At 55.9% G+C, this 12,180-nt stretch overlaps 1 protein-coding gene across 3 annotated transcripts in view; it reads left to right on the forward strand.

Moving 5' to 3' along the window:
- The window catches only part of Bcl9l (BCL9 like), a 29,754-nt gene that overhangs the window by 14,010 nt on the left and 3,564 nt on the right, over positions 1-12,180 (forward strand). For 2 of the 3 annotated variants that reach the window (XM_077108829.1, XM_076846314.2), the window contains 6 exons: positions 3,277-3,662; positions 4,259-4,378; positions 8,522-8,732; positions 8,895-8,979; positions 9,061-11,353; positions 11,738-12,019. In XM_077108829.1, the coding sequence (XP_076964944.1) occupies positions 3,362-3,662; positions 4,259-4,378; positions 8,522-8,732; positions 8,895-8,979; positions 9,061-11,353; positions 11,738-12,019 (3,292 nt within the window). In that variant the 5' untranslated portion in view covers positions 3,277-3,361. Of the gene's footprint in view, positions 1-1,923; positions 2,026-3,276; positions 3,663-4,258; positions 4,379-8,521; positions 8,733-8,894; positions 8,980-9,060; positions 11,354-11,737; positions 12,020-12,180 lie in introns of all 3 variants that reach the window. The other variant, XM_076846312.2, reaches the window with a different exon arrangement.

The following is a 12,180-nucleotide window of genomic DNA, read 5'->3' on the forward strand; positions in this document are numbered from 1 at the left end:
TACAGGTTCCTAAATTTTGAGGTTGTTAATAGAAGTTAGTGGGTGGCTTTTGCTCTACCCTAACCCCCTTACACTGGATGGGACACAGCAACTGGAATGTAGGAAGTCCGCTTATCTGGTGTAGGCTCAGATGAACAGTCATGGCTCCCAGTTGACAAAGCAGTGCCTGGGGTCCTGTACCAATGCTGTCACCTGAACCAAAAGCAAATTATTTCCTTACCCCAGACCTCAGTTTCCTCATTGTGAAATGGGGTAGTTTTGAAAATCCACCAGGGGGCGAGGTGAGAGCCTGGAATACCTTTCAACCATAGGCCCATCCCTAAGCCCAGGTGTCTCCAGTGACTTCTGCTTCTGCTTTTCCCTGGTTGTGATGGGGGCTTAGGCGCCAGGGTGGGGGTGGGTTTTCTTCCCAGCCAGGCTATGGACTTTGGAACCTTCCCTGAGGAGCCTTTCTCTTTAGAGGCACGGCTGGAGTGGGGAAAGTCTCTGTGTTCTTGGGTGAAGTTAGGGTTAGACTCCCACAGGGTGGCGGGTGGGGCCCCCTCCACCCGAGGCCCCAGACTAGGCTCCCGCAGCCACACAGGGAGCTGCGGGAGTGTGCACGGGTGTGTCTGGTCGGGCCTGTCACCGGACAACGCTCCTGAGGCCAAGACTCCTCCCCTTCCCTCCCCCACCTTTTACCGGGATCTGCTGCTGAAGGAGGGGGAGGGGACCGAGCAGGGGGTGGTTGGGTGAGGCGTCTGTGTTTGTCTAAGTCTGTTTGTTGGTGTATCTATGGCCCTGTGTGTTTCTTTGTGACTGTAAAGCTCAACTTTCTATGGCTCCCTCTTAGCGGGGCCTCAGTCTTCTCATCCGCTCAATGAGTCTTTGAGCTCCCACTCGGCTCGCTGGCGGCCCGGGTGTCTGTGCGCTCCACAGTGGTCGGTGGTTCCTGTCCCAGCAGCGCTGCTGGGGCCTCCCGCATACTTCCACGGGCTGGCCGTGAGCGCGCCTCTAGTTTCCTGGGCTCCGTGCGTGTCTTTGTCTCCCTGTCCACGTGTGAGCTGTGAGAGTGTGAGTCAGAGTTCGGGTACTTGTAGGGTCTCTGAGCCCCAGCTCCACCGCGCCGAGGGCCCGCCGCCGGCCGGCGAGCGCAAAGCCCCTCGCGGGACTCGTCCGTGTGTCTGTCCGCGCGCGCGCGCGGGCCGCGAAGAACCACGCTGCAGCCCTGTCCTCCTCCTGCTCCCTGCTCGCTGCCTCGCTGGCTCTGTCGCTCGCTCGCTCTGCCTCTCCGCTGGGGCTCTGCCGAAGGGGGCGGGGTGGGGGTGCAGGGCGGGGGGAGGGGAGGCTCCTGCATTCTTGCGGTCGGGGAGGAATCTGAGCCAGCGTTACTGGTCTCCAGAAGAGCCCAGCTGCAGCCCCGGGGCCCCGCCAGGCCTCTCGCTGCCCGCCCGGGCCTGCTGGGATGGGCACGGGCTAGGCCTCGAGCTGGGGGCGGGGCATTGCCCCCCACCCCGGGCCCCTCGGCGGCTGGAGCGCCCAGGGACTGGGCGCAGCGTTGGGGCGGGGCGTGAGGGATTCCCGAGCCTAGGGTGAGGGGCGTGTCAGGGAGCGGGAGTCCCCCAGGGATCCTGAGCAGACCTCGCGGCCGCCCCACGCGGCACCTTTGCAACCTAGCCTTTTAGTGAATTCTGCGTCTGCAGCCCGTGGGGGGCCAGGGTGGCTTGCTGGAGACTGCAAGCTCCCTAAGGGCAAGGTGCGGGAGGGATGGGGTTAGGACTGGTCCTTAGGATCGTGACCCGATCTCTTAGTCTTCCTTTTCCAGTCCCACCCTACCTTATCCAGTTCCCTAGTCTCAGGGCTATTGGGTCCTCCCTTCTCCCCTCCCCCTCTCATACCCCCTCCCCAAGTCACAAGTTTTCTCTTTGGGGCTTGTTGCTGCAGTCCGTGCTCCAGTACCGAGTACCTGGCTGGGCCCTGGGCACGCACAGGGGCCGTAGCCCCACTGTGTGTGGGAGCCATGAGGATCCTGGCTAACAAGACAAGGTGTGTGGGTGACGTGGAGGGCGGGATGTGTGTGTGGAGAGCGGGGAAGGGAAGGGTCCAGTGGTGATGGGACCGAGCTGTGCTGGTTTGGGGAGCAAGTCCACCTGGACACCTGGCTCCCGAGCCACCAGTGGACTACAGCGGGGGTGGAGTGGGAAGAAGGCCTAGCCCCAGGCAGGAGCCGCTGCCAACCTTAGCACCCAGGCCCAGGGGACAGCGGGGACTGGCAGCCAGCTATGCCTGCTGCTTCTGGTCCCTTCTAGCTCTTCCCTCCAAAAACGGTTAGAGCAGACCCCCATCCACCCTACTGTGGGGTCCGATGGCGCCCCCTGGCCTCAGTCTAGCTGGGGGTGGAGGCTGGAGTGGGGGTGGTGCCTGCCTCCCTCCTCCTCTCCTGGAGAAGCCGGCAGACAGGGCCAGGCGGCAGCAGCAGGACAGCAGAGCTGAAATAAATCTGAGCTGGTGTGGAATGAGGGGGGATAAATATCCTCTCCCGTGATGTGATCTTTCCAGCGGCTATTAATAGGTCTCCGGGGAGGGGGAGGCGATGGGGGGAGCGGGCTGGAGCTTAAAGGGCCCGCAGCCTAGGCTGCAGGAATCCTTGGCTTCAAGCTGCACTCCCGTCTGCTTGACTCGCCGCTCCCCTCCCCCCTCCTGCTCCTGCCTGCCCGCCAGGCCTGCCGGCCCACCCTCTTCAGGTCTTCCCCTCTTGTTCTGGGGAGCTGTCTGGACCAGTGGGTACCACTTTCAAGTGTGCTTTCCCTACCTCCCCAGGGGAGTAGGGCTGGGACATGAGCAGTGTCACACAGGTCCTGTGTTCCTTCTCTGCCTGTGTTGGGACACATGGGAGTTGAGGTTTGGGACCTCAGAAAGAATCTGAAGATAGTAAACCCTAGAAGAGAGGGTGCTAAAGTATTGGTTAGGTGCTGGGGGACAGGTTTGCCAGAGAAGTTTGCAGTCTGATGGATACTGGGCCTGTAGTGGGCAATTTCTGTCAACTGCAGACCCTGGTTTTCATTTGAATTGTGGGAGCTGTGGGGAGGTTGCCCCATCTCCCCTCCCCAAGGTGGGCAAGGGCATCAACTCTTGTCTGAGGGTCCATGGAGGGAGATAGGGAATAGCTGGTGGTCTTGAGATGCTACTCATCCCCCCATATCCACCATTAATTAAGACAGGATGGGACAATTAAAATCCAGGCATACCTAGCCCCTAGTAAGGTTAACTTTTCACATCTCTCCTACCTTCTCCCAGGTTACCCCACCCCAGGAGGAGAGAAGCTCCAGGGAGCCCGCCGCTGTCTCCCCGCGGCCACTGCCCCCCTGCCCCAGCCAAGCCAATGCACCCAGAAAATAAATTGACCAATCATGGCAAGACAGGGAATGGCGGGGCCCAATCCCAGCACCAGAATGTGAACCAAGGACCCACCTGCAACCTGGGCTCGAAGGGCGTGGGGGCGGGGAGCCATGGGGCCAAAGCCAACCAGATCTCACCTAGCAACTCAAGTCTGAAGAACCCCCAAGCAGGGGTGCCCTCTTTCAGCTCGCACAAGGGCAAGGTGAAGCGGGAGCGGAGCGTGTCTGTGGACTCTGGAGAGCAGCGAGAGGCTGGGACCCCATCCCTGGATTCAGAGGCCAAAGGTACCTCATTTCATTATCCTCAAAACCTTTGCAACATCTAATCCAAGCCTAAATTGGCCAGGAGACCATCTCTCTGCCCCCTTGCTCATCCCATGTCTCTCCAGTATTTACGCACTGGCACCTTTCCCTTATCCCCATCCCACCCGTGGAAGGGCCACACAGAATGATGGGCTTCTGGTCTCATTCTGTCCTGCCTTCCCACCACAGACCCACACACCTCCCCAAACCTCCTGGTCGCCTGGCTCCTGGTTAGTGGGAACTGTTTGGGAACAGGCACTGGGGCCTGGAAGGGTGGATGCAGCTTCCCCCTCCCCCCCCCCCCCAGCCCTAATTAGAACCAGTTGTGGTTGGGGATTATGCTGTGCTTGGTGTTGGGGGGGGGAGGGGAGACAGGCAGCTGGGGCTGGAGACAGAAATCAGAAACAAATGGTGGTGTGGTGGGGGCTATGAACTGGCAAAGTGCCCACCATGGTCTGGGCAGTGCCCTCTGGGGTGTGGCATCTGGAGAACGGGCTTGGGAGGGACCCAGGGTTGGGGAGAACAGGACCTCTGGGCACTCAGTCTTACCCCTGCCTGCCTGCATCCTGCCTGAGCAGAGGTGGCACCCCGGAGTAAGCGGCGCTGTGTCCTGGAGCGGAAGCAGCCATACAGTGGGGACGAATGGTGCTCTGGACCTGACAGTGAAGAGGATGACAAGCCCATTGGGGCCACCCACAGTGAGTGTCTGTTGATGCCATGATGCTGTGGCTCATGGTTTCCCCAGGGATGGCTGCCCCAAGGAAGCCTCCTACTTGAGTCTGGGAAAAAATAGCAAGAGCCAGGATTCCAGGCTTCCTCTCTCCTATCTATCTACCTCTTAGACTGTCTCCTGAACTGTGACAGTCTAGCCTCTACCTTCCCGGTGCTCAGTGGTTGTCTCTCCTTAGGGACCCCTGTGGGGTGGGGCTCTCTTAGGTGGCTACTTTCCTGTCCAACTCACCTGAACCTTTACCATGAATTCCTGGCCTATGCTGCCATCTACTGGTCAGCAGAGAGAGGTGAGGCTCCAACCTCACTGGGAGTTTCGACAAGTTGGATCCGCTGTGCAAAGCAGTGCTAAGCCTGGGTGTGAGTTGACACTTGGCTGGATCTCTGGTGCCCTTCCCTAACCTCTGACTGACTCCAGCAAGTACCTGGGGTGTGTTACTAGGAAGAGGAGTGGTGGTTGTGGATAGATGCCCACTCCTCACGTTCTTTTATTGATCAATGTATACGTGGGCCTTCGTGAGTAATGGGGAGAACGGGCACAGCCACTGACCTTAGGAAGCCTGCATTAATTTATTTGGCGCTTTTCCTTCAAAATTTACATCTTTTTTTTTTTTTTATGGGGTTGGGGGCAACTTAATGCATAAGAAACTAGCCAGAAGCTGGGAATGATGCCACACACCTGTAATCCTAGTGACTTGGAAGACAGAGGCAGGAGGATCACAAGTTCGAGGACAGCCTCAGCAACTTATCGAGATCCAGTCCAAAATAAAATATGAAAAAGGGTCTGGGGGGCTGGGTTTGTGGCCTCACCCTGGCATGGGTGAGGCACTGAGTTTTATTTTCAGCACTGCAAATAAATAAATAAAGGTCCATCAACATCTAAAAAAATATTTAAAAAGAAAAAAGGGTCTGGGGATGTAGACAGTGTTAAACACCCTGGGTTCAATCCCCAGTACCAAAAAAAAAAAAAACTAAAAGAAAAAATAGAAATAAAGAAACATCAGAGAATGTTAAGTTGTGAACTTCTTGAAGTTACGGACCATAGAAAGGAGAAAGAAAAAATATACTGGCCACTTCATTGAATCCTTACATCCTTATTGCAGAGGAGGAAATGGCAAATATGGAATGATTGCACCATGTTGGGGAGGGAAAATGCTGGCTGGGATTTCAAAGACCATCTAGTCCCAGGTCCCCTCTCTCAGGTGGGACTGCCTGGTGGCCCTTGGCCTCTGGCTAAATCCTTCAATGGTAGAACCTTCACTGCTTCCTAGGAGAGGACCCCTCCCACACTTTTCATTCTCTTTTGTAATATTAGACTACACCTTGTAGAAACTTTGGAAAACATAGGTAGGTGCAAGGAAATTATACTAAAATTCCATACCAAACCACAATGACTATTTTAGTTTTAATGCTGTTGGATTCTTGAAGAGTTCTTAATGGAGGGGCAGAACAGTGCTGACATTAATAGCATAAGGTCAGAGATCAGACTGCCTAGGTTGCATCCTAGCGTCTCCACTTTTTTTTTTTAAATATTTATTTTTTAGTTGTAGTTGGACACAATACCTTTATTTTATTTATTTTTATGTAGTGCTGAGGATCAAACCCTGGGCCTTGAATATGCTAGGTGAATATGCTAGGTGAATGCTCTATCGCTGAGCCACAACCCCAGCCCAACCACTTGTTATTTGTATAAATTTTGGGAAAGGACCTCAGTTTCTCCTTTATAATCTTTGCCCACTGTGGTGGCATATGTCTGTAATCCCAGCTTGGGAAGCTGAGGCAGGAGGATTGCAAGTTCAAAGGCAGCCTCAGCAAAAGCAAGGTGCTAAGCAACTCAGTGAATCCCTGTCTCTAAATAAAACACAAAATAGGGCTGGGGATATGGCTCAGTGGTTGAGTGCCCCTGAGTTCAATTCCCAGTACCCCCCAACCAAAATAATGATCTTTATCTCAACGATAAGAGGTAAGAGGAGTAAGTTCATACATGTAACACACTTAGAACAGCATTAACTTGTATTTTTATTGTTGTACTAGAAAGTTCCTTATTGATATAAATTCTGACTCCCTCCCCGTGCCTTGTAGCCAGGAGCCTGTTATGCATGCTGAGTTTATATTGTCTACTTCCCAGGGCAGCCCTCATGCATTGAGGTCTGTTCTCAGGTCTCCCCCAGGACAAACTTCTGGTTCTGCTTTTCTATGTGAAATTGGGGAAACAGGGTCCAGAGCAGAGCCAATATGTGGTGGGTCATTCAGAGGTTTATCCAAGAAGGGATCCTGATGATGAGCTGTTGGAGGGTGCCCCTAGCCTGGCACAGGGAGGCAGCTTTAGGCAGTGGTCTTGTGTTACCTGTCAGTACTGTTATTGTCTGCAGGCCAGGGCCTTTGACTGGTTTATCTTGGCATGGGAATGGGTCCACCCACTTACCTAGACCCATTGATATCCAATTGTGGATCTTTTGTAGGCTAGGACTGAGAGTCAAGTTCGTGACAATGGAATAGAACTTTTGGTGCTGAGAGTAGCGGTTCTATTCTGGGAGTGTTCCCAGTGTGTCAGCCCGTGATATTATGAAATATGTATTTGATCTTGCCGTATTTCCTGGCATACAACTCCTCAAATCTTTGGAATCTCCACAGTGATGTGTGTTTTTATATGCTAATTAGTTCACTGGTGGCTGGCAGCTCTTAGGTAGCTTCTGCATGGGGACTGGTCTCTGGACAGACCAAGGCAGGATTGGACTCTATCCCATTCTCTAACCTGCGGGGCAGGGGAGACTGAGGGTTGAGCTGACCACCTGTGGCCGCTTTGGTATATTATATAGTATTATATAGTTATATAACTCGGTGGTTCCTGGAAGTTTGCACCTGTGGAAAGAGGGTGGAAGCTGTGCACCCCTTCCCTCATGCCTTGCCCTCTGCAGTTCTTCATCTATCTCCTTTGTAATGTCTTTTATGATATAAACCAGTAAAGGGAAGTAAAATGTTTCCCTGAGTTCTGTGAGCTGCTTTAGCAGATTAGTAGAATATCAGGAGTGGGACCTGGGAACGCCAGTTTGCAGGTCATTCAGAGGTAGACAACCCAGGGCTTGCAGTTGGCTTGGCATTGGAATCAGGTCGGGGAAGAGGTGGTGGTGGTGGTGGTGGTGGTATTGGTATTGTGGGCTGGAGCCTTTAACTTGTCAATCAAATGCTATTGTAGGTAGATAATGTTAGAATTGAATTGAACTAGAGGCCACCCAGCTGGAGTCTGCTCCTGCAGAATTGATTGATTGGTTGTTGGTGGGGAGAAATCCCCACATAATTCTTGGTGACCAGAAGTCTGCATTTACTGTTTTGTGAGAGGAGAGGGAAAATAGTTTATTTTTCTTCATAGCCTTTCTAACCTTCTCCATTTTTCAAATGGCTTTTTTTTTTTACTTGTGACATAGTAAATATATTTCTTTGATCTATCCCTTGTACAGGCTGGTAAAATAGTGTTCCCATTGTGTAGATGAAGAAGCTGAGGCTTAGAGGGAGAACATGTCTTGTTCATAAATCACCAAGTCAGTTAGTGGTGGGGCTAGGATGAATCATTGAATCATCAGTTCATGAAACTTCTTTGCTTTCTCTGTGCCTGAGTTACTAGACGGTACATAGACACACACACACACACAGACCACAGCAGGAAGGGTCAGAACAGCTAAGGAGGACTTTGGTATGCCTACCCTGGGTTCAAATCCTGGCTCCGCATTAGCTGGGTGTGTGACCTTAGGTGAGTCAGTTCATCCCTGCCAGGCTTGTTTCCTCCTCTGTAACCTGGAGTGTGATGCATTCCTTCCAAAGGTGTGTCGATTACATGAAATCACAACTGTAAGTATCCAGCAGAACACCAGGCATGTGGGAGCCTATTGGTAAGGGCCACGTTTTCCCTCTCCCTCCTCTCCCTGTGGACACTCTTGCCATCCTGGGCAAGGACTGAGCTTGGGCAAACAAGATTGGTGAATATACCAGACTGCAGGAACAAAGGACCCTCAGAAAGGCACAGGGAGGCAGTGGGCTTCCTGGGCAGGAGATGCCAGCTGGTTCTCCTTGCATCTGAGACACTCACCCCTTTCCTCTCCTCTCTCTTTTTGCAGATTGTAATGTAGCAGACCCAGCCATGGCGGCCCCGCAGCTGGGTCCCGGCCAAACTGCCCAACTGCCCCTCAACGAGAGCAGCACGCCAGGGCCTCCACATGGCCCCCCACCAGGCCTTCGTCCTGATGCCCCCGGGGGTGGGGGCGGGAGTGTCCCTGGAAAGCCTCCCTCGCAGTTCGTGTATGTCTTCACCACACACCTGGCCAACACGTAAGTGCCTCAGGGGAGACCAGGTCTGCTGTGTCTGCCCAGTGCCCCTCAGCCTGGGGTTCCAAGTGAGCGTGTACAGGGGGGCAGGGTAGGCTGGGTGAGGTGGGGGGGCTCCCTCCTACCCACCTCTCTGAGCTGACCATGCCTGGTTCTCTGCTGCAGGGCTGCAGAGGCCGTGTTGCAGGGCCGGGCAGACTCCATCCTTGCCTACCACCAGCAGAATGTGCCCCGGGCCAAGCTTGACCAGGTGAGTGTGGTGCCTGGTTTGGCTCTGAGATTGATTAGGATGTTCCTTACCTATCTTACACTCTGCTTTGTCCACCTGTAGGCCCCCAAAGTGCCACCCACCCCAGAACCGCTGCCCTTGAGCACACCGTCAGCAGGTACCCCACAGTCCCAGCCACCTCCGCTGCCGCCGCCACCACCCCCAGCCCCTGGCAGTGCCCCACCTGCTCTGCCCCCGGAGGGACCTCCTGAGGATACCAGTCAGGACTTGGCCCCCAACTCGGTGGGAGCTGCCAGCACAGGTGGTGGGACTGGGGGCACCCACCCTAACACCCCGACGGCTGCCACCACAAACAACCCTCTGCCTCCCGGAGGAGACCCCAGCAGTGCCCCTGGCCCCACCCTGCTGGGGGAGGCTGCACCCACCAGCAATGGGCAGCGCAGCCTGGTGGGCTCCGAGGGCCTGTCCAAAGAGCAGCTAGAGCATCGGGAGCGTTCCCTGCAGACGCTGAGAGACATTGAGCGGCTGCTGCTCCGCAGCGGAGAGACTGAGCCCTTCCTCAAGGGGCCCCCAGGAGCAGCCAGTGAGGGGGGCCCACCAGCACAAGCCCCTCCTGCCCCCCAGCAGCCACCCACAGCCCCTCCTGGTGGGCTAAAGAAGTATGAGGAACCCTTGCAGTCCATGATTTCACAGACACAGAGCCTCGGGGGTCCACCATTGGAGCATGAAGTGCCTGGGCACCCCCCAGGAGGGGACATGGGCCAGCAGATGAACATGATGATGCAGAGGCTAGGCCAGGATAGCCTGACGCCTGAGCAAGTGGCATGGCGCAAGCTGCAGGAAGAGTACTATGAGGAAAAGCGGCGGAAAGAGGAACAGATTGGACTGCATGGGGGTCGCCCTCTGCAGGACATGATGGGCATGGGAGGCATGATGGTCAGGGGGCCCCCGCCTCCCTACCACAGCAAGCCTGGGGACCAGTGGCCACCTGGAATGGGCGCACAGCTGCGGGGGCCCATGGACGTCCAAGATCCCATGCAGCTCCGGGGAGGACCTCCTTTCCCTGGTCCCCGTTTCCCAGGCAACCAGATGCAACGGGTGCCTGGGTTTGGGGGCATGCAGAGTATGCCCATGGAGGTACCCATGAATGCCATGCAGAGGCCTGTGAGGCCAGGCATGGGCTGGACTGAAGACTTGCCCCCTATGGGAGGACCTGGCAATTTTGCCCAGAATGCTGTGCCCTACCCAGGTGGGCAGGGTGAGGCGGAGCGATTCATGACCCCTCGGGTTAGGGAGGAGCTGCTACGGCACCAGTTGCTGGAAAAGCGGTCGATGGGCATGCAGCGGCCCCTGGGTATGGCCGGCAGCGGCATGGGGCAGAGCATGGAGATGGAGCGGATGATGCAAGCACACCGACAGATGGATCCTTCCATGTTTCCTGGGCAGATGTCTGGTGGTGAAGGCCTGGCGGGAACACCTATGGGCATGGAGTTTGGTGGAGGTCGTGGCCTCCTGAGCCCACCCATGGGGCAGACTGGGCTGAGGGAGGTGGACCCACCCATGGGGCCAGGCAACCTCAACATGAACATGAACGTGAACATGAACATGAACATGAACCTGAACGTGCAGATGACCCCGCAGCAACAGATGCTGATGTCGCAGAAGATGCGGGGTCCTGGGGACATGATGGGGCCTCAGGGCCTCAGTCCTGAGGAGATGGCCCGGGTTCGGGCTCAGAATAGCAGTGGCATGATGGGCGGTCCACAGAAGATGCTAATGCCTTCACAGTTTCCCAACCAGGGCCAGCAGGGATTCTCTGGGGGCCAGGCACCCTACCAAGCCATGCCCCAGGACTTGGGCAACACCCAAGACATGTTTAGCCCTGACCAGAGCTCAATGCCCATGGGCACTGTGGGTACCACTCGGCTCAGCCACATGCCTCTGCCCCCTGCATCCAATCCTCCTCCTGGGTCTGTGCATTCAGCCCCCAGTCGGGGACTGGGCAGACGGCCCTCAGACCTCACCATCAGTATTAATCAGATGGGCTCGCCGGGCATGGGGCACCTAAAGTCACCCACCCTTAGCCAGGTGCACTCACCCCTGGTCACTTCACCCTCCGCCAACCTCAAGTCACCCCAGACTCCCTCGCAGATGGTGCCCTTGCCTTCCGCCAACCCTCCAGGACCTCTCAAATCGCCCCAGGTCCTCAGCTCCTCCCTCAATGTCCGTTCACCCACCGGCTCACCAAGCAGGCTCAAGTCTCCCTCCATGGCGGTGCCTTCTCCAGGCTGGGTGGCTTCACCCAAGACAGCCATGCCCAGCCCTGGGGTCTCCCAGAATAAGCAGCCGCCTCTCAACATGAACTCTTCTTCCACCCTGGGCAACATGGAACAGGGTGAGTCAGCTGGATAGGCCAGCAGGGTTACTAGACTCCAGTTGGACACCTCTGTGGTGGGTAGGCATGGGCTGGGTCAGGTGGTGGTAGTGGTGTTGAACTTTGTCTGAGGTACCATGTACATGTCCCAGACATTTTGAGGGGTCACACTTGGGACTTGGGATCTTCCCACTGCCTGGGGCCCTGAGGCTACAGGAATTGCTTTGAATATGGGTGGGCTGTGGTGGTTGTGAGGGGCCTGTGTTCAGTGGGATGTAGCTGTGTCTGGTGGAGTTAGGTGGAGATTTGGTGGGCTGACGTCTTCCTAAACCCCTATTGAGAGCAGCAAATTCACTTTCCCCTCCCCAGTCACTCCCCACTTTCTTTGTCTCCCTGCTTCTATAGGTGCCCTCCCGCCTAGCGGCCCTCGGAGCAGCTCTTCAGCACCTCCCGCCAATCCTCCCAGCGGCCTCATGAATCCCAGCCTACCATTCACTTCCTCCCCAGATCCCACACCTTCCCAGAACCCCCTGTCACTGATGATGTCCCAGATGTCCAAGTACGCCATGCCCAGCTCCACCCCGCTCTACCACAATGCTATCAAGACCATCGCCACCTCAGACGACGAGCTGCTGCCTGACCGGCCCCTGCTACCCCCTCCTCCACCATCCCAGGGCTCCGGGCCAGGTGCGAGGACAGGCAGGGGCTACTGGGAATGAGAAGAGTGGCCATGGCCTGGAGTCGCCCCTGTGCTGGCGTCTCCATGCTTCCACAGGGCTCTAGGCATTGGTGTGAGGTCCGGGGGCCCTGTTCCCATTCTGGTAGTCATTCAGTGAAACCCAGCCCAC

The sequence above is a fragment of the Callospermophilus lateralis genome, chromosome 2 (assembly GCF_048772815.1).
Source record: "Callospermophilus lateralis isolate mCalLat2 chromosome 2, mCalLat2.hap1, whole genome shotgun sequence".
In the NCBI taxonomy this organism is placed as follows: domain Eukaryota; kingdom Metazoa; phylum Chordata; class Mammalia; order Rodentia; family Sciuridae; genus Callospermophilus; species Callospermophilus lateralis.